Source organism: Phodopus roborovskii, unplaced genomic scaffold (genome assembly GCF_943737965.1).
Source record: "Phodopus roborovskii unplaced genomic scaffold, PHOROB, whole genome shotgun sequence".
In the NCBI taxonomy this organism is placed as follows: Eukaryota; Metazoa; Chordata; class Mammalia; order Rodentia; family Cricetidae; genus Phodopus; species Phodopus roborovskii.
The window spans coordinates 30,958,214-30,980,692 of record NW_026126434.1 but is presented as its reverse complement, the minus strand read 5'-3'; the positions used below and the strand labels follow the sequence as shown (position 1 = coordinate 30,980,692).

Below are 22,479 nucleotides of genomic sequence, written 5' to 3'. Positions count from 1 at the left end.
GTGTGTAGCCAAAATGGCTGAGTTACATAGGAAAGAGAAGCTGGGGAAGGGAAGCTAAGCCCTAGGTTGAAGAGGTTGGTGGTGGTGCTGGGAGGAGCCACAGGTACTGAGTAAGATTTGTCTTGGGCTTCTTTGAGACCTCATAAAGTAACCACACAATTCTTTAGAAATGGTATGTAGGAGAACAAGAAGTGAAAATAATGTGGGGATGGGGAGTTGAGACAGGGTCTTACTATGCTGCTCTGGCTGTCCTGGACCTCACTATATAGACCAGATTGGCCTCTACCCCTTGGAGATCTGCCACTGCCTCCTGAGTGATGAGATTAAAGATGTGCACCACTATGGCTGTCTTGGAAAAGAATTATCATCTATGTATCTATCTACCTATCTATTGTAAGGAGTAAGGTTTTTTCCTCCCGCTGCTGGTCTTGTTGCGCCGCCACACCAACCCCAGTTAACACACTGAGACTCTGTATTAGATATAATGCTGTTGGCCAGGTACTTGTTTCTTATCGGCTAGCTCTGTCTTAAGTATTAACCCATTTCTGTTGATCTATGTATTTTCACGTGGTCTCCTTACCAGGAAGTGGGCAAGTGTCTGGTCTCCCTGGTCTCTCCATGCTGACTCCTCCTTACTACTTCCTCTTTCCTCCTTGTCTCCTAGTCCCTCCTATCTTGCTTTCCTATTGGCTAACAGTGCTTTATTCATTAACCAATATGAGAAACATATTTACAGAATGACATCTCCCATCAATCAATCTATCTATCTATTTTGGTATTTCCAAGACAAGGTGTCTCTGTGTAGCCATGGCTATCATGGAACTCTTGTCTATAGACCAGACTGACCTCAAACCCAAAGATCCACCTGCCTCTGCCACCTGAGTTCTGGCCTTAAAGGCGTGCATCACCACCACCCATCAGGAAAAAAAAAACTTTTTAAATAAATGAATTTTGGTGCTGGAGAGGTGGCTCAGAGATTAAGAGCACTTATTGCTCTGACAGGATCCTGGTTCAATCCCCAGCATCCCCACGGTGGTTCATGACCATCTGTAACTCCCGTTCCAGAGGGTCCTATGTCTTCTTCTCATCTCTCTGTGTGTAAGCATTCACATTGTGCACATACATGCATGAGGCAAAACATATAAAATGAAGTGAATAAATCTAATTTAAAATCACTGCTGTTTAAAAAACAAATCTTGCCTTATAGATAGAATCTTATAGACAAAAACAGCATTGATGCTTTTGAGGGTGTCAATTAAAGGGTACACTCCTTAAAGATCAAGACTCTTCAGGGGTTAACCACACATACACTAATGGGTCAATAATCTTTAGTTACATCCTAGAACTGAAAACAGAAGATTCAGAACTGGAGTTTTATCTACATAGGTGTGCTTTTCTCTACTCGGGTGGTAGAAATTGTGAATACCTAACATTTCTGATTTCCTTCAAGCTGTTGGAGTCTATGAGCAAATCGTCCAACTGTCACAGCCCACTCCACAGTGTCAGGCACCCTTGGTGTCCCAGGCCCTTTGGGTCTCTGACTTCTCACCAGAGTTTTAGAGGGGATTTTGCTATATAATTTTAATGTCACAATTAAAGGAAGTGTTTTTATTTCCATGTCCTCAGAGCAAACCTCAAAGCTACCTATTTTATTACCTTCATGGAAATGTATCTAGTTTTAATATCTAACAAAAGAACAACATGTGACAGGAAGTTTCATCTAGCTCTAGTAAGTTTCATCACAAGCTAATGAGGCTGGACTGGCACTGACCACAGACCCTTAGCCCTTCCTCAGAAGGAGACAAACCTTTCCCTTTAGACAACCAACACCACCTCTCAAGATTCAGCAGAAAGAACCTGTAGTAAATTCCCCTTTCCAAGTGGATTTCTGTTTCCACTTTTTCACCCTATAAATCTTGTCAGTAAAGGAAGAAGGAAATTAGATTCAGAGATTCAGAAAAGAAATACATTGATTTGAAAAAACAAAACAAAACAAAACAAAAAATTCACCTCCCACCAAAAAACACCTAAGTGCTATGATTCTTTGTATTCCTCATGATGCTGTGCCCCAGTTTACAGCAATCAGCCTCTGTTCATCTTTATTTTAGTTTCCCTCGCACCCAGGCTTGCTATTTCGCTTTGCAGTTACATTTAGAGGGCAAAGGTTAGTCTGGAGTCCAGTAGCTTGGGAGTGTGAATTTCCCTCAAGATTTTCTTCAATACCTAAAGATGTTTTAGATTCCATTGCTTTTGCTGAAGGCTCCAGGCTCATGCAATATGCTGATAATTTCATAACCAGATAAAAAAGGGTGTCCTTTATAGACATTATTCAGAAAGTTCCTTCAGATCTAAATGTCAATGGCAAAAATCTGCTTTAGTTTGAGACATGAGCTACCTCAAGGTCTCTAAAGCTTAACTCAAAACACTTTTGGCTTTGTCCAAACTATTCCTCCAAAGAAGCAATTATGTACATTTTGGGAGCAACTGACTGCCACCACCATGGGATTCCTAATGCTGCCTCTTTCTGTGTGCCTGCCTCTCATTCTGAAGCCCATTCTCTCTCCCTCAAAGGCCATAACTTCCTCTGAAACCCACACCTAACACTGCCCATACCTTAGCTCTCCAGATTACCTGATTTTGAGAAACCGTTGAACTGTAGTGCCACAAAATGGCATGGGATTACTAAAGGCATTATGGAACAACCTCTCCACCTCCACTTTTTTTTTCTTTCTTTCCAAGAGAGGGTTTCTCTGTGGCTTTGGAGGCTGTCCTGCAGCTACCTCTTGTACACCAGGCTGGCCTTGAACTCACAGAGATCCTCCTGCCTCTGCCTCTGTACTGGGATTAAAGCCATGTGCCACCACCGCTCAGCTTGGAACAATCCTTTGCCTCACAGATCCACACTATGGCACTTTCTTCATGCTGACTGAACCCTCTGACAACAGGCATGCCCCAGGCCCAGGTGTACTGACAGTCTGCCACCCCCGTCTGCCAGCCTCTTATACTAAGTTCCACCTCTGTCCTGATGCTCTTCATGTTTGGTTTGGTACTGCCCTCTGAAAGCAGGAGGGGGGACCTGTTGGTAAGCTAAGGCATAACCAATTATTCTCTTTCCTCTAAAATTGCTTTCCAAGAGGCATCGTCACCAAGCAATGTTGAGTTATCTGAAGAGGTGTCTGAAAATCTCTGTGGCTTCAAAGCCACTCCTATAGATCTGAGTCAATCATGTGGGCAGAACAGGAATCTCCAGTGATCAGGGGCAGTTGGATGTATAGCTGGATGTGAAGTATAACCGTAACAAGATAAGCTTGTGGTCCACTGACACTGAGGCCTGACAGAACAGCAGTTTTTTGGTTTGAGTTTGTTTGTTTGTTGTTTTTTGTTTTTGTTTTGAAATAGCCTTGGCTGTCCTGGAACTTGCTCTCTAGACCAGATTGCCCTCAATGAACTCACAGAGAGCTGCCTGCCTCTAATTTCCTAGTGCTGGGACTAAAAGTGTGAACCACCATCCCCCAGCTGAGAACAGCAGTTTTTAAAGCATGTTCTGTGAAACTCACAAAGTCACTTAGATGCTTTCATGGGGTCCATGACATCATAATATTTTCATGTTTTTATAATCTACTTACCATATTTACTACACCACTCCTGACAATGAATTGATCTGTTGATAAGAAACCCAATTGCAACTATTAATAACTGTATTATCCAACACCAATTACTTACAGGACAAAAAGAGCAATTCCACTTTTTAAATGTCCTGTTTTGTTTTCTGGTTTTTGTTTGTGTGGAGACAAGGTGTCATATCGTCTACAATGGTCTCAAACTGTAACAAGCCTGTCTCAGCTCTCCAAGTGCTGAGATCAACAGGCCTGCACCACTACACCTGGCCTATTTTTCAGTTTAAAAAAAAAAAGGTTTTTTTTAATGTGTGTATGTATGTGTCTACTTGTCATGTGTACCAATTGTTTACAGGAGCCTGGGGTGGCCAGAAGGGGCGTTAGAACCCGGAAACTGGAGTTACAGGTGGCTGTGTTCATATTCCTGATCTCCAGATTATTTAATTTTGAGGAACCTTCATTTACATTGCCACAAAACAAAATTGCCCAATATGGAAGTTGGAAACGCAAACCAGGTCTTGTGCATTTCACCAGTCCCCATTGTTCAGGGTTTTTAATATGATAAACGTGGGCGGATGTAACATGCAACATCTCTCTGAGGACCCCATTTATTTGTAAAAGCATATAGAAATCCTGAAAACAAAATGTTGAGAATTTCACACACAGCTCCAGGCACTGGGTGCAGGGGGAAGAGGGTATTAAATTCCCTGGTCTCAGGTGTGACTCTTAGGTCTGGTCTGTAAAAGAGCTATCTGTAACAAGAAGCCAAGGGTAAGGGATTTCTCCTTACCTTTGAGTTCCTTTCACCAGCTTACCACCTTTGTCTTGGTCTGTCTATCTGAACACGTGTTCTCACTCCCACTGCATATCTGAATTCTGGAGGAAGCTATTCAGTCACCGTGGTCTCTCCGGATAACCCACAATGCTATACGATCCACAGAGAGGAACAAGGTCTCAATTCCTCTAAGCCTTCTAAACACCCAAGATGGGAAGCTCCAAGCTTTCTGCCCTCCTACCGCTACTCATCCTAGCTTTGGCCTTGACCCAGGTCTGCGCAGGTGAGTGCTGGTCAGAAACTGCCAATGCCAGGTAGAGCTAGGGCGATTTGCCCAGCCAGACCCTCCCGCTCCTTTTTCTATTCTGCATCCTGAGCACCCTGCTCCCCTCCTGACCCGAACACCTCCACAGGTCCCGGGAGGTGGGTCTGGATCTCACCACCCTCGGCCGCCAGGCTTCCATTCCTTGCAGTTTTTTGCTACCGTCGTGTCCCAGCCTGGCTTGAGGGAGCCTTCCTTCATCTTCGTCGGCTTCGTGGACGACACACAGTTCCTGTGCTACAACAACCAGGCGAAAAGTCAGAGAATGGAGCCCCGCGCGCTGTGGGTGAAGCAGATGGGGCCCGAGTATTGGGAGCGGCAGACCCATACCGTTAAGGACATTGCAAAGAATTCCCGAGTGAACTTGCGGGAGGCCATGGGCGTCTACAACCACAGCGAGGATGGTGAGTGATCCCAGGCTGGGACTGAGGTCACGACCCCTTCACATCCTCACGGGCGACACCGAATTCTCGGGTCCTCGGGGAGAGGTTTGGTCCAAGGCTGCGGGATTTCCGGAGACTCTGGGGCGCAAGGGACTAATGACGGGTTTTCGTGTACGGTTTTTGGTTCAAATAAGCAGGGGGCGGGGCCAGGTTCTCATGTCTTTCAGTGTGTGTCTGGCTGCGACGTGGGGCCAAAGGGAGTCTTCCTCAGAGGATATGAGCAGCACGCGTACGACGGCCGCGATTACCTCGCCCTAAACCAGGACCTGCGCTCCTGGACCGCAGGCGACTCGGCCGCGCAGATCACACTGCGCAAGTGGGAGGAGGCTGGTGTCGCAGAACAAAGGCGATCCTACTTGAAGGGCGAGTGTGTGGAGTCGCTCCGTACATACCTGGAGATAGGGAAGGAGACTCTTCTGGGAGCAGGTACAAGAGGTCGCAAGGGATCTCCTCCATCTATCCTCAGGCTGGGGTTCCAGTCTCCCCAGAAGGGAGGAAGATAGGTTGAGCAGGAATACTGCTTGCTTCTCCTTTTGCATTTGGAGAGGAAAGCGTGATCCCGGGTTTCCTGATCAAACTCCAGGCGGAGAGACTCTCCCGAGGGATCAACCTTCTCTAGGTTGAGAGTCTGTCTGAGGAATGCAGGAGAGATGATCCCTGAATAGCCAATTTCAGCTCCCAGTCTGCAGCTCTTTGGGATCCATGGTCTCTCTTCCATTGATGCCGAGTCTCTCAACTCTCACCCAATCAGGACCAGAAGTTCCTTTCTCCCCTGAGAGTCCTGAAGTCTATCTTGTCTGCATCATCATGATCCTAGAGCTTTCCAAGGAGTTGTTATCCCAGATGCCTGAGTCTAGACTTCTGTACTGTGCTTAAATCCCTCCAGCACCAAGTTCTTCTCCAATCCCAGGATGACCACATAAGTAGTATGCAGTTCAGGGAAGAATCATACGTGCCTGAATTGCCCAATTCTTCCCCTCAGATCCTCCAAAGGCACATGTGACCCATCACCCCAAACCTGAAGGAGACAGCATCCTGAGGTGCTGGGCCCTGAGCTTTTATCCTTCAGACATCACCCTGACCTGGCAGCTGGATGACGAGGACCAGACCCAAGACATGGACCTTGTTGAGACTAGGCCTGCAGGGGATGGAACCTTCCAGAAATGGGCAGCTGTGGTGGTGCCTTCAGGAAAGGAGCATAGATACACTTGCCATGTGCTGCATGAAGCACTAACCCAGCCCCTTGTTCTGAAATGGGGTAAGGAGTGGTGTGGACACAGAGGTGGTCATTAGGAAAAGTGGGATTCCTTCTGGAGACCCTGAGAAGGTCATGGCTAAGAGCAAGGGGCCAGAGCCCACACCTTATTTTTCTTTCCCCTCCCTTCCCAGACCCTCCTAAACCCACCACCCCTGTCACTGGAATCACTGTTGGCCTGGTTCTCCTTGGAGTTGTGTTCACTGGAGCTGTGGCTGCCATTGTGATGAGGAAGAGGAGAGGTAGAGAATGGGTCTTATCTGAGGGATTTGTTTTACTGTTACTATAAAACATGTGTGATTATCCAGTCTAGGACCCATGTTCTAATCTTTCTAAAGCATATTTGAAAATAAGTGACAAATATCTCAAACTGATGTGACATGCTGGTTGGGACAGATCTCCCAGCTGGGGCTTGGGCTTTTCTTGCATATCTCTCTACTATTTCCTGATTTGGCTCTAGGTCTTCAGATAATAATTCTAGAAACATTCCTGAGGTTCTGAACTCAGCAATTCTGCTAGGGTTTCCTTCCAATCCTGTATCTTTCCCCATCTTTTTCTTCCTACAGATAGAAAATGATGTGGTTACATAACCTATTCTAAGAGTTGACTTTTCCCATGTTATCTCCACCCCTTAGCTACTTGTCTCTTGAATTCTCTTAAAGTTCAGGGGAATACCCCTCTGAGAGTCTAGAAAGGAAGCAAAGACCAGGTCCCTCCATCACCTCCCTAAAAGCATTTCTTCAGCTGAGCACACCATGAGTCCTTGGTTCCACCAATCAAACGACCACTTGCTGGACTTTGGCTCAGCACGTGGTGACAAGGAAATGCTGGAACTTCAGAGGATGCTTTGGGCAAGTGTAGCATTGCCACATCATTTCCAGGAGCTGCAGGGAAACTGTCCCAGCCACAGTGACCAGCACCTGTGTCCAGTGGCAGGAACAGTCTGCCCTCTGTGGCATCTAGCATTAATGGGCATGTGTGTTCTCCTTCTAGCTATGAATACTCAAACTTGGTTCTATAATAAAATAATAAAATAACCTTCCAATGTCACATATACAATTCCTTTATGTTTAATAAGTGACAAGGATATGAATTCTAGTATCTTTATCTAAAAGTAAGAAATAAACCAGGGGATTTTCAGAAAGCAAATATTGGGAGGTTTCCATTATATAAATTGTTTCTTAAGTCTTCCACCTGTAACTAAACCCCATGGGAGAGAAAACAGTATGTATCTGCCAGCATGGCAACTCAGGGCTGATTAGAAGTTCTTTCTTACTTTCTCAGGGAAGAATATTATATTCCCATTTGAGATTGTTCTTCATTGTGGATGATGCTCTGATGATGGACATCAGTGACCATAAATCTTGTTCTGAAAATACTCAGGCTTCTTCACAGACCCGTCTTAGATAGTTGAGCATGGAGCCCAGACAGTGCTCCCTCCTTGACTTGAGAAAGGCTTTAAAAAACATTTTCATTATTTATGTGTATCTGTATATGGGGTATATGTATGCATTCTGCCTGCATGAAGGAGCCTTCAGAAGTCAGAAAACTTGTTGGATCCCCCAGATCTGAAGTCAGAGATAATTGTGAGCCATGGTATATTGCTAGGAACTGAACCCAAGTCCTCTGCAATAGCAGCCACTGCTCTCAACCACAAAGCCATCTCTATAGTCAGTTATTTATTTACTTGTTTGTTTATTTATTGAGACATGGTTTCTCTGTGTAACAGCCCTGGCTGTCCTGGAACTCACTTTGTAGGCCAGGCTGGCCTCCAACTCACTGAGATCTGCCTGCCTCTGCCTCTGCTAGTATTAAAGGTGTGTGCCACCACAGCCTGGACAGTCAGTTATTTTTAATATGGATTTGTTGATCTATTTTATTTTGTGTATGTAAGTTTGCCTGCTTGTGTTTATGTGCACTATGTGTACATCATCATGAGGAGACCAGAAAAGGACATTAGATTCTCTGGAACTTGGTGGCACTTTGTGAGACACCATGCAGATGGTGGGAACTGAACCTTGGTCCTCTGCAAGATCAACAAATGTTCTTAACTACTGAGCCATCCTCTAGTTCTCCCCCCATCTTTATTTTGGCAGGGTCTCACACTGTACCTCAGGCTGGCCTGGAACTCGCTATGTAGCCATGACAGCTAATCTTCATTGTCAACTTGAATGGATTTAGAATCCCCCAGGACTTGCAGTTCTGGAAGTGTCTGTGAAGGTGTTTCCAGAGAAGATTAACTGAGGAGGGGAGAGCTGCACTGAGTGTGGGTGACACCAGCCCATGGCTTGGGAGCCCAGACTGAAGAATAAGGAGGAAAAGGAGAAAGCCAGATAAGAGCCAGCATCCCCACACTCTGCTTCCTGATGCATGGAGATGTGAGTCCTCCCAGCCACATGTTCCAGCTGCCCTGAACTCCACCATGCCTTTCCTGCCAGGATGGATTGTTCCTTCTTAAATCAAACAACAAAATAAATCCTTCTTGTTTTAAGCTGCTTCTTTCATTTTGTTTGTTTTACATTAATGAGAAAAATGAGTGATACAACAGTTTGGATTGACCTTCTACTCCTGTAAATCTTCAGCCTGCCTTAACATGAGTGCTGGTATTACAAGTGTGGGGAACACAAGCGCCTCTAAATTGTTGGGGTGAATTGAGACTGTGGGAACATGTCAGGGAAACCAGGCCTAATAACTTATGGGGCACACCCATAAGTACACCTCTTTCATCAGAATTCCAGAAAGATGTGGACCCAGCACCGTAATGTCATTAGCCCCACACAGTGTCATTTGACACTCGGTGTGTGCATCAGTCACTGACACAGAACTCCAGGCAGTCACTGGGGCTTCAGCTCAGTTGTGCTGATGTGGACCATTTGACTATAATTTATTCACCCTCCTTTCACTCATCTATATCTCTGTCCATCCATCTGTCCATTCCTTCCCTTAGATCGGATCCCACCTTTTTGTCTCTGCAGCAGGATTCATTTCTCAGGCTCAGTGTCTGACTCTATAGCAGCAGCTTCGTCCATGCAGTGTTTGGGACCCCTATCATATCAATTAAACTCTATTTACATTTCTTTAAAAGGTTTGCTTTTATTTTCTGTGAATGAATATTTTGTTTGCATGTATGTCTGTGTGTCAGCTATATCCCTGGTGCCTGCAGAGGCCAGGAGAGAGTATCAGATATCCTGGAACTGGAGTTATAGATACTTGTGAGCCATCATGTGAGTGAGTGAGCTAAGAATCAAACCCAGGTCCTCTACAAGAGTAATAAATGTTCTTAACCTGAGACATCACTCTAGCCCTATATTTACATTTCCATAAGCTCATTCTAAAGCATCATGAAATGCTACTGAGGCCTCCTTAACCTTTGTATTTATTCTGTAACCCTCATAATATACATATATTTACTGTGTGATGTGTCATATTTCAGTTAATATTGGAATTAAGATTGGAATAAAAGAAGATGAGTTTGCTTCAGTTAGATTATTTAGGAAAGCAAGATTATCTTCCAAATTCCTTAAATGGAAACCATCACACTTAATGAATTTATTGTTATTCAATTATGACATTGTAGAATGTTGGCTGTTCAAAAAAGAAGACTCACCTCAGAATGTAATTTTAGGCTTTCTGGCAACAAAGAGGAACAGTTTCTGTGAACTAAACCTTGAAACTCTGTTCAGGAACATATTTATTGATTTACACAAAGATTGTGTTTGGGGTACAACAAGTTCCTCATACCAAAGCCCCTTTGGTCTCTATGTTCTCTGAAAGAAATCATGACACCCCCAAAACTTTAATCCATATTGTGTACTATTTGCAGTACCCAATAATCTAAGTCCTCTGTTTGCAGTAACCAATAATCTAAGACCTCCAAATGTGCCCAGATAGTCTTGTGACCAAAGTCATGCAAGGGATGGAAAGCTTCTCAAAAACCTATAAATTATAGAAAACAATCACTATTCTCTACTATGATTTCTTTAAGGTCTAGATATCTTCAAAACACACACACAGAGAGAGAGAGAGAGAGAGAGAGAGAGAGAGAGAGAGAGAGAGAAACAGGGTTTCTCTGTGTAGCTTTGGAGCCTGTCCTGGCACTGGCTCTGTAGACCAGGTTGGCCTCAAGTCATAGAGTTCCACCTGCCTCTGCCTCCCAAGTGCTGGGAGTGTGTGCTACCACCACCTGGCTCACTAATACATTGTTGTTACCCTAGATATAGAAACAACTATTATATTCTGATGTTTACCTTAGATACAATGACTCTACTACATGGAAAGATATAAGCATGCTCATCTATGTTTCTTATGTAGATAGAATATTCATGATACACCGTTAATGTGAAAAATAAAAACATAAATCCCAACTCAAAGGGAATAAGAGAGTATATTCTGGAGCCAAATGTAAGTGACAATAAATAGCCCAGGACACAGATTTCAGTTACTCCAAATTCCATGTCCTAAAATGGTAACAGCTTTATTAAGTTTTCATAGTTACAGAACAACAACAAAAGGCATAAACCAGACATCTTAAAAACACATTAATGGAGACATCATGCAGGAAGGTTGTATCAATGCAGGGAAATCTCTGTTACAGACCAGCTATCTGATGACACAGGTTGGTGGAAGCTAGGAGTCTACTTGTACATTCCAAAATTATTTACCTAATAGTCACAAGAACATCAGGTCATACACAGAGGGGAGCAATAATGGATATTTAAGGGGCTAGGATAGCCCAAGATAATTTGGCTTTCTGTACCATGACAATCTAATCAGTCCACAATACTGACATTCCTTTTAAAAAATTATTTTTATTTTTATTTTATGTGCACTGGTGTTCTGACTGCATGCTTTTTTTCCTCCACACTTTCTACAGCTGTTTACAGTCCTTCATTACTGACACTAACTCTCTATATTACTCTCCTCTCTATATTACTCCAGACAGCAGCTGCTAAGATTATGGCTTGTAGGTGCTGTTATCCTCCTACCCCCACCCCCAACTCCTGCTAAAACTAAGGAAATTGTGCTTGAGCGTCCTTCTGAGTCTGGTTTGTTACTGTTTTTATTGTTAGCCTTAATTTTTTTTCTTTTTTCTTTTCTTTTTTTTTTTTTTAATCAAGAATTCACAAATGGAAACCCGTTATTCCCCAGTAATGTTTGAACACCCACACGTTCATTTGGGCTGTATGAGAGAATTTTGAAGAACCATTCAGAGTCCTCGTGATCCGTCCCCCACACACCCACAACGCTATAAAACTCCACAAAGAGGAACAATGACCCAATCTCTTAAAGTTTTCCAAACACCGAAGATGGGGCCCGCGGTGCCAAGGGCCCTCCTTCTGTTGTTGATGGCCGCCCTGCCCCCAACTCAGGCCCTCACAGGTGAGTACGGGGTGGAGAAAGAAACCGCCTCTGCCTCTGCCTGGAGCAGTGAGGGCACCTGGTGGGGACTGCACCTAGAAAACCACGTCTCTACCCCCGCCCAACCAGGTCTCCCCGCTTCCCGAGGTGGGCAGCTCCTGCCAGGCTCCCTTCTCCAATCAGCATCGGGAACCCAGCGTCCTGTACCCCTCCCAGCGGGTGCACCTGTTTCCCGATCTGGCCTAGTGCAGGGTCAGCGTGCAGCATACCCAGGCTCACATTCTCTGCAGTATTTCACGACCACCTTGTACTATCCTGGCTATCGCAAACCTCGGTTCATGGTCGTGGGCTATGTGGACAACACGCAGATCTTGAGCTTCGACAGCGACGAGGAGAGTCAGCAGGTGAAGCCGCGGGTACCATTTATGGAGCAGGACCCAGAGCATTTGGAGGAGCTGACTCAGCTGGGCAGGGGCATCTTAATACTTGGCCGAATAGAACTGTGGACCCTTTTTGGCTACCACAGCCAGAGAGAAAATGGTGAGTGACCATAGACTCAGAAGACTTATGTGCAGCCTCCTCATATTTCTAACGCCATGGAAACATACCTTGGGTCAGTGAAACCATCCTGTAGAAACTGGAGGAAATTTACTGGGGTTTCGTTTTGGTTTGAAATATGCTTTGACCAATCATGCACAAGCTGTGTATTGAGTGAGTCTCTAACCTTTCTGACTTCCCTGGCTGCAACAGGGTCTCACACTATCCAGTGGCTATTCGGCTGTGACATAGGGCCAGACCACCGCCTCCTCCATGGGTATAAACATGTCGCTTACGATGGCCAGGATTACATCTCTCTGACTGAGGACATGCGCTCTTGGACAGCAGTGGATACCAAGGAGGCTCAGATCACCCGGCACAAGTGGGAAGCATCTGGTGTTGCAATGTCATGGAGGTCTTTCTTGAAGGGAAGGTGTGTGGAGTGGCTTCTCAAATACCTGGATAAAGGGAAGATGATACTGCAGCACGCAGGTACAAGGGGTAGGGTAGCTTCTATAGGTCCTTGAGCAGAGTTTATAGGGAGAGGAGATGACACTAATTCTTAAGCCACCTATTATAAAATACTGGCTCCCAGGCATGACACAGACTAATAATGTTTCAAAATCACAGTAGCTGTGATTACTTCATTGGGGATTCTAGCAATTCACACCCTCCTATGTTCCCCAACCACAAGGAATTCTGACACCTGGCTTACAGTTACTAGTGTATATAGGAGTTAGAAGGTTAATTGATGGGCTGGATATAGTGGCTGATGCCTATAATCCCAGCATTTGAGAGGCAAGAGGATGAATGAGTTTGAGGCCACCCTTGTCTACATAGTGAACTCCAGGACAGCCAGGATTTGGGGGGGGAGGGTGTTAATTGGTGTAATACACTGGTGGCAGACTCCAGTGAGTGATGTGTTTGATTATTAAGTAACTCCTCACCAGTGTGCCTGTAAGTAACTGCCAGTGAATTTATGGGACTGGCAAACTAGTGTTGGATGGTAAAGATGAACTCCTCCCTTTGGTCTGGTGCTGGAGTCCTATCTAGGGTGAATAGATGTGTGTTCATATCTCTCCAGAAAAAAATAATAAAACACTTGAAACCTGAGTGGGATCATGTTGTGCCTACAGGTTTCCTCAACCTCCAAGGAAGTGACTCCCCACTGCAAAAGCAAAAGGTTTTTATTGATAGGAACCAAACAGCTGGGACCTCACTCTATCTGGAAGAGTAAGGCACCTGCTTACAATTGTGAAGGGTTATTAAATGGGAAAAGGGAAAGGGAGGCTTGAGACCGCTAGTCTCAGTTCACAAAGTTTCCAAGGTTAGACATTTCATAGAGTACAAAGTTTCTTTACAAGGTCATCATGGATCAAAGTGAATAGTAACTGTCATTTGTTTAAGCAAGACTGATAAGCATACCTGCAAGGTTATGGGGTGTTTCTTTTTTCTTTATCTCCTGAGAACAGCATGTGGACTCTGTACTCTGTAGTCAGGGAGTTATCTACTGGCAGAAATTCTTGTTCTCTCCAGTTTTCCCTTCTTGCCATAAGCCCTAATTTTATACCTTTTAGTTATTAATTTTTCAATCACAGAACACAGCAGGACCAAAGATGGGTTTGGGAGGATCAGTTTCATGGTTCCTGCTATGGAATATAAGACATGCAAAGGAAGCGAAACTATCCATGGGGGAAGGTACCAATGTGGCTTGCTTTCTCCATGTGGAGTGGAATGGCAGCTGACAGTTGCATTGCCCTGGGAATGGATAAGACTGGCATCTGAGACCGTTCTATCTGACGGTGGATGGATATCTGTGCTGGGAATCCAAGGGTAGTTGTCTTCCCCTGCTTAGCATGAGATCTATCCCAAGAGCAACAACAATAGCAATTCCTGGTATAACACCTGTGGGCATGGGGCAGGATACTCGGTTGACAGTGGCAGCAGCTGTGTGGCCTATGTGTGGGCAATGAGCCTGGGAGGCTGAGTTACCTTTCCAGAAAGAACTTGCCCACCCAAGGGAGGAATTAAAATGAGAAAAAGACATGCAAATGCTACCTTTTGTGCTAACCCCAAATTGGCACGATAAACTGAAGGGGTAAAGTAATGGAGGTTCTTGTGGCTGGGGGATGTGAGGGAGGCATAAAGGGGAGAGTAGAATTGGATCTGTGCTTCTGCAATTCAAAAGCTTGGACACAGTGGTAAAACAGTAAAGAGAGAGAAAGTGATGTAAAAATAATAGAATACCCCTCAGGCCAACCTTTATCTATGATTCAGCATGCATATAGGGCCTCAGTATGGCAAATCTTGAAAATGAGGAATATTCTCCCTTTGAACTTATTGAAACAAACAAATACTTTTAAAAATTAAAGTGGCCACACACAGGGTTCCTAAGACCATGGGATGTGGATGTAGGTAGGATCTGGGTGCTATGAAGTAGGGAAATGGAGTACTCCAAGTACTCACCCCTCTACAAACAAAGGCTGCATAACCTGAGGAAGCACAGCAAGATGCCTCAATGCTTGGTGCTTGTCATGAAGCCTGACAGTCTGAGTGTGAACCCCTGAGCATGGTAAAGGCAGAGAATTGATTTCCTTAAGTTATCTTCTGATCTTATGTGCTGCACATGTACAGGTGCACACACACACACACACACACACACACACACACACACAATTTGAATGTTTTTTCAGTGTGAACTGTGTAGGAAGGATTAGGAGGTATGGCCTTGTTGGAGGAGGTGTGTCACTGGGAGGGGGGTAAGCTTTGAGATTTCAAAAGCCCATGCCATCCAGTTAGCTTGCTCTCCTCCCTTTATGAGTTGCCTTGGTCATGGTGTCATGTCACAACAATAGAACAGTACTAAGATATTTGTCCTTGGTGCCCTACCAAAGATGAACAGACAGTTGCTCACACCTCTTCAGAAAGTCACTAACCACCTTTTCAGTCATTGGTCAGAGCAGAGGAAGCCTATCTAGTTTCCAGATCTAACAGGATCCACCCTTCTTTCAAACACTGTGAGAGTTGCTCCTCTCATTCTTGTGACAAAATTCCTGAGAAGCAACTTCAGAGAGGAAGAACTGAATATTGTGGTTCTCCAACCATAGGCTAGTAATTTATAAGGGGGCACTTGGTGGTGGGAGCAGCTCAGGGCCACTGCCCAGAAACCTTGCCCACATCTGGGCAGATCAGGAAGCAGAGAGTAGCTAGAAACAGACTGATTCTTAAGGCCTATCTCCCAGTGACCAACTCCCTCTGGCTAGACCTACATCCTAAATATTCCACTAAGATCATCAGATACAAACAAACCAAGGCTTCATACGCCTGAGCCACGGGGGTGGGGGGGAGTTTATATTCAAACCATAATAGAGATTCTAACTATGCAAGTATTCAGAGGTACCAACTCTGAAAAGAGTAAGTGGCTGTTCCCTTTTGGTGTTAGTGTCTGTTTCTGCCAGTGTTTACAGATAAGTTATAACTACTCAGAATCACTGGGTTTTAACTCATTCAGAGGTATACAGGTTCACACTTTTATTATAGAACTCCCCTAGGAATACATAGTTCTATATCCTGAATCCATGCGGCATAAGTGCCACTCTCCAAATCTCCAACCCAACTCTGGGGATGATCACATGATCAGTGCTCAAGTGGTCTACAGGAAGGAACAGAAGGTTGTTCTCTGATTTTTCTCCCCAGACCCTCCAAAAGCAAATGTAACTCATCACCCCAGACCTGAAGGAGATGCCACCCTGAAGTGCTGGGCCCTCGGCTTCTATCCTGTGGACATCACCCTGACCTGGCAGAGGGAGGAGGAGGACCTGACCCAGGACATGGATCTTATTGAGGCCAGGCCTGCAGGGGATGGAACCTTCCAGAAGTGGGCAGCTGTGGTGGTACCTCCTGGGGAGGAGCAGAGATACACATGTCATGTACAGCATGAGGGGCTGCCTGAGCCCCTCACTCTGAGATGGGGTAAAGGGGCAAGGGGGACACAAAGTCTATCCTTAGAGAAAACAGGAGCCCTTCTGTAGACCCTGGGCAGGGGCAGGGTCCCTCACTTCTCTCCTCTCCTACTCTCTCCCAGAGCCTCCTCCCTCTCCCACCACCCCTATCATGGGAATCATTGCTGGCCTGGTTCTCCTTGGAGTTTTGGTTACTGGAGCTGTGGCTGCCATTGTGATGAGGAAGAGGAGAGGTAGGATAAAGACAATGTTTGAAATTTGGGGCTTGCTGAGACATTTCAAGCCCTGTATGTAAATGTGCCTATCTCCTGTTTTGTTACTAAAAAGTGTATCCATTCACATGTGCTTAGCCACTTTGGAACCATTAAAAAAACAAACAAACAAAAATCTAACTCTGTAAGGAACACCTGAAAATAGAGGACAAAGGTTTCACATTGAGGATTCTGGTGGTGTGAACACAAATCTGAGGCAGAGTCTCCAGGAGGAGGAAACAAGCCTCTGGGAGGAAACTCGATCCTTTTTTCATGTTTGCTGACCCTGTTTTAGGTCTGTCTGTGACCATGCCCTGGCACATTATCATCTGAGGTCTAGGACTAGGAGTTTCCTCTGGCATGAACTGTCTTTATCCTCTTGGAGATGGAAAAGGATGTAGTTAGATAACATTTATCATTTTATTTCCACCCCTTGGCCTTAGAACTTGGCCCTTCTCCCTGAAAGTCTAAAAAGGAAGCAGAGACCTAGTCCCTCCTGCCCCCATCTCTCTGCTAAACACCCCTGCAGCTTCGCACAGCTTGAGTCCTCAGATCCACCAGAGTGCCTGGTTGTTGGGCTTTTGTATTCTGTCCCTAGATATGAAGACTCAAGTTGGGGGGGGTTGATTTTCCTAAAACAAAAATCTGTAAGGCTGTATTTTCGCATGTAACATTTCCTTATGTTTAAATGACAATAATTTCCATTATTTGTGTCTATAAGTCGGAAATCAGTCTAGGGAATTTTTAGATAGCAATCAGACAGAGACTTTCATTGTGTAAATCGCTTACTATTTCTCATATGTACGACAGTATGTACTTGTCAAGTTGACAGCTCAAGGCTGCTGACATTTGGGACTGTTCTTGATTGTGGGTGCTTCTCTGATGATTAAAATCAGTGGCCGCAAACCTTGTTCTAGAATTCTCCAGTCTCCACTGTCTTAGACTGTAAAGCTGGGAGACCAGATATTATTTTCTTTCTTTTTCTTTTTGGTAGGGTCTCACACTGTACCTCAGGCTGGCCTGGAACTCACTATGTAGCCATGACAGCTAATCTTCATTGTCAACTTGACTGGATTTAGAATCCCCCAGGACTTGAAGTTCTGGAAGTGTCTGTGAAGGTGTTTCCAGAGAAGATTAACTGAGGAGGGGAGAGCTGCACTGAGTGTGGGTGACACCAGCCCATGGCTTGGGAGTCCAGATTGAAGAATAAGGAGGAAAAGGAGAAAGCCAGATAAGAGCCAGCATCCCCACACTCTGCTTCCTGGTGCATGGAGATGTGAGTCCTCCCAGCCACATGTTCCAGCTGCCCTGAACTCCACGATGCCTTTCCTGCCAGGATGGATTGTTCCTTCTTAAATCAAACAACAAAATAAATCCTTCTTGTTTTAAGCTGCTTTTTTCAGGTTCTTTTATCTTTGTTTTTGTTTTTTGTTTGTTTGTTTATTTGTTTTCATCAATGAGAAGAGTGAGATACAACATCTACTTCTATGAATCATCCTGCCTCTACTTGAGTACTGGTATTGCAAGTATAGGGGAATACAATCTGTTTCAAGAATGACTCATGTTACCAGCTGTGAGCCTCAGGCATTGACTAGGGGATCCTGCCTACATCCTTGTAGATGTGTGGTTTGAACATCAGCAGGCTCAGTCCAACATTTATACAGAATCTCAGCTTGAACACTGAATGTTGAGGTGTCCAGGGGACTCCCGTACATAGGAAAGTTGAGACTTTCTGTGCCCTTCCCTTTCTTTTTCTTTATTCTTTTCTCATACAATACATCCCAACTGCAGCCTCCCTACCCTCCCTCCTTCCTTCCCAGATCTTCCAACCTCTCCTCTCCCCCAGATCCACTGCTCCTCCAGTTTCCTTCAGACAAAAGCAGGCCTCCCGGTAAAACCAACCAAGCACAGTAACAAGGTACAATAAGACTAGGCATAACTCCTCTAATCAAGGAGGAACAAGGCAACCTAGAAGGAAGAAAAGGGTCCTAAGAGCAGACAAAAGACTCAGAGACACCCTGCACTCTCACTGTTAGGAGTCCCACTCACAGTGGCCTCAAACTCACTGAGATCCACTGCCTCTGCCTCCTGAGTGCTGGGGTTAAAGGCGTGCACCACCACTGCCCCATTTTCTTTCTTCATTTTCTTTTATCGAATCGGGCTCTCTTATAGCTCAGGCTGCCTTCAAACTCTTGCTATATAGCTGAGGAGAATGTTGACCTCTTTATTCTTCTCCCCCAACCTCTTATGTACTGAGATTATAGGTGTATGCCAATGATGCACGTGGGGGGGGTTCCCCTTTGGGGTTCTTGGTCTCAGTAATAAAGTAATTTAAGAATAGACTAAAAAGAAGATCAAGGATAATTTTATCAGAGTTAAAAAAGGAAACCCTCAGGGCAAGCAAACTGCAAAGCCACAACAGCTTCCTGGAGGAGGAGACTGGCACATAGAAAGGATAAAGGCCATTTTATACTGGCATGGAGGTCAGACACATAGCAGACAAGTAGCCACATGGCACAGGGAGGAGTCTAAGGAAAGAGTAAGAAAACTGAAAATGCTGAAGGGAAGGCCCTAAGTGTTAAGGAAAGCATGCTTAGAGAAGAGACAGAAGAAAGGGGAAAGGACTAATTCAGAAATTGGGAAGACTTACAAAGGCTTACATGGCTGTGGCCCATCAGTTACTGCACTAGGAGCTGGGATTCGGGGGAGAAAAAATAGGGTGTCTCATTAGAGGACTAATTATTCTGCCTATCTCATTAGCATGGATTAACGTGAGTATACCTTCTTGTCCCTAGGCCAAGAAATGATCCTGCCCCCAACTGTAATCCTAGGTCTCCATCCAGCCCAGCAATGCTATTCTCTTGCCAGGAGTCTTTTCTACTCTAATGTCATTTCAACCTTGTATGACTATGTATTGAAGGAGGATTTCTGACAAAGAACTGAGACATGCAATTGCCTGCTTTCATAAGGGTAGAACTACAAACCTGTCAACCACTTTGGCAAGAAAAGTTGCTTTCCCTAGAAATGATAGAAATATATAGCCTGTCTATAATATAAGGTGGCACAATGGTTCCTTTATAGGGACCTGTGTATCCCAGCTGGCTTGGAACTCACAGAGATTAGCCTGCCTCTTCCTGCAAAGTGTTGGACACTTACATTTTAATGTATTTTATGTGTATGCGTATCTGTATGTATACACACATGCTATGGCCTGAATATGGAGGTCATAAGAAAACGTTTGGGAGTCACTTCTCTCCTTCCATCGTGTGGGTCTCAGGAGTCAAACACAGGCTGTCAGGCTTGGCAGCAAGCCCCTTTAGCTCTTACTGACCCCTTTCTGAATTCTTTTGATAGACAGTACTACAAGGCCTAAGAAAGATAAAGGTGAAACACCCATTGTAAGACCATCCCTGTACCAAAAGGCCCTCAACATGCTCTTTCAATAAATTTCAAAACTTTGTTATAGAAGTTTAGTGCCATCATTGTAATATCATAAGGATGTAAGAATGTAATGTTAGGGCCTTTAATCCAAACACTTGGGAAGCAGAGGCTGGTGGATCGTTACAAATTCAGGTCAACCATCACTACATAGTGAGACCCTGCCTCAAAAAAAAAAAAAAAAAAAAAAAAAAAGTTAGCATTTACTGTTGCTCAGGCTCCAATACCTGCAGCACCCTCCAACTCTCATAGATACCACTGAGACATTGTCTACACATTTCTGGTGAATAGACCTTCAGGTATCAGGATTTCTCACATGGGGAAGTGAGTTTTATATCAAAGTGTGTATTAGTGACCACAACCCACTGTTTGTGCCCTTCCCTTTCTCTTACCTGGAACTCAGAGCCTGATACCATAGCAGGCTTGTGCTGCTATGCAACCATCTCAGTTCCCAGGGAGATATAAAATGGGACCCCTGCTTCTGCCACAAATCTGATTCGCCTCTTCAGAGGCCCCAGACATGCTGTCTGTCTCTGGTGCTGGGTCCTGAACTCCTCTCAGAGCTTAACCATGTTGCTGTCTGTCCATGACATTAATAAACTTCTTACCTTCAACAATCTGTCTCAGTGTCCATCCTTAATCCACAACACAGTTGTTTCAAAGAAAGCATTCTATTTCCATACTCTCAAGCCCCCTACATTCTTTTCTTTATAGAAACCTTACTGATTGAAAAGAAAAATAAATAAATAAACAAACAACCCTGTGGACTCACACACACCAGGTAGGACTACAAACCCACCTAGGGTGCAGCCTAGGAAAGGAGAAAAGCTTTCCCTTTAGAAGCACAGCAACACCTCTCACAAGACACAAGAAATCTCCCTTTCAACCAGATTTCTTATTTATTTCTATACCTCTAACCCCAAACTCACACAAAAATCCATCAATGTAGCACAAATTATACTTAGTATTAATAATAAATCCAGAGACAAATATTGGGGTTAAAGCTGAAGGTCAGAGTAAAGTAGCCAAGCCACCATGTTATTATCTCTACCAATGCCCAGACCAAGGAGGTGATCCACTGAACCTCAGACTGCCCTAAGTTCCAGTCTCCTCCTGCCTTATATTCCTCTCTAGTGCTGGGATTAAAGGCATGGAATTAAAAGTGCTGAGATCACCTTTGTGTGAGCTCTGCTTCTCTTTTAGACTGGATCAATTTTGTATAGCTCAGGGTGGCCTTGAACTAACAGAGCTCCCTCTACCTTTGTCCCCTGAGTGCTGGGATTAAAGATGTGGCCACCACTGTCTGGCCTCTATGGTTGACTAGTGTGGCTAGTTTTGCACTCTGGTCTTCAGAAAAGCTTGTATCATAAACAAAATGTCACCACACATAAATTAGAAAAATATTTAAGTACTATGAATTCTTTTTATTCACTCATATTTACATGTCCTGGTTTACAATGAGAATCCTCTTCTCATTTTTCTTTTAGATTCCCTTATGCCTCGACTTGCCATTTCCTAAGCCCCAGAGGCAGATAGCACCAAGGAGTAGACAGCCATTCACAGATCAGGACTTCCTTCCCCATAAGAGAAGACTTTTAAGCACACAGGCACACACAGGCGCGCACACACACACACACACACACACACACAGAGGCACGAACATGCACACACACACTCACACACATACACACACACCTACACACAAACACACACTCACATACATACACACACATACACACACAGGCAAGTGCACACACACGCACACACACACAGAGGCACGAACACACACACACTCATACACATACACACATACCTACACACACACACACACACACACACACACACACACACACACAGCTTTTCTCTCTGAGGATCATTCATTGATTCCTACTATTGGGGATATTTCCTGGAGCTGCCTTTTCCAAACCCCACCCTCAGCTGCCCCCTCTAACACTCCATCCCACTGAGAAAGCCTGCTACCCAGCAGCTCCACCCCCAGAGGGTGTTTAAGTTCAGGCCCAAGCCTTCCCCTCTTGGTTTCCCTTCATGGCTTCTCCTCTTTTCCTGGGACCACCCAGGAATGCTCTGCTCAAATGAAACCTGGATTTACTAACTCCACCTGATCTGACTTACTACACCGGTGTAGGTGTTACTATGGGGGCTTCAAACTTTTCACCTCCCCCTACCAATCAGACACACACATACAGAGAGAGAGAACAATCAAGCTAACCTTGCCTCCCAAATGCTAGGATTTCAGGCATGTGCCACCAGACTTAGATTTAATCTGAAGCTGGCTTAATGGGGTTTGGAGATATGTGCTTAGATTTGTCTTTTGCTGTTTAGTACTATTCTAATTTATGTTCTTTTCTCTCTTTGAAAGTTCACTGCCATTTGATTACTGATCTGATTTTCCTTTCTTTAGCTACTAATTTCTGTGTGAAAATTGTAAGGTCATTTCAGATAGGGGAAGTGACTGAGTCCAGGAACTGCCACTTCAAGATATGGATCCCTGGCATGATGG

General features: G+C 44.6%; 1 protein-coding gene across 1 annotated transcript; it reads left to right on the top strand.

The window, feature by feature from the left end:
* The first annotated feature begins 4,552 nt into the window (after positions 1-4,552).
* On the top strand, positions 4,553-17,689 carry LOC127224408 (popy Class I histocompatibility antigen, A-1 alpha chain). Its single transcript, XM_051187455.1, has 6 exons — positions 4,553-4,675; positions 4,849-5,118; positions 5,308-5,583; positions 6,140-6,415; positions 6,547-6,654; positions 17,515-17,689. Exons 1-6 carry the CDS (start codon positions 4,603-4,605, stop codon positions 17,556-17,558), a joined length of 1,047 nt encoding a protein of 348 aa, XP_051043412.1. The 5' UTR covers positions 4,553-4,602; the 3' UTR covers positions 17,559-17,689.
* Positions 17,690-22,479: the final 4,790 nt, after the last annotated feature.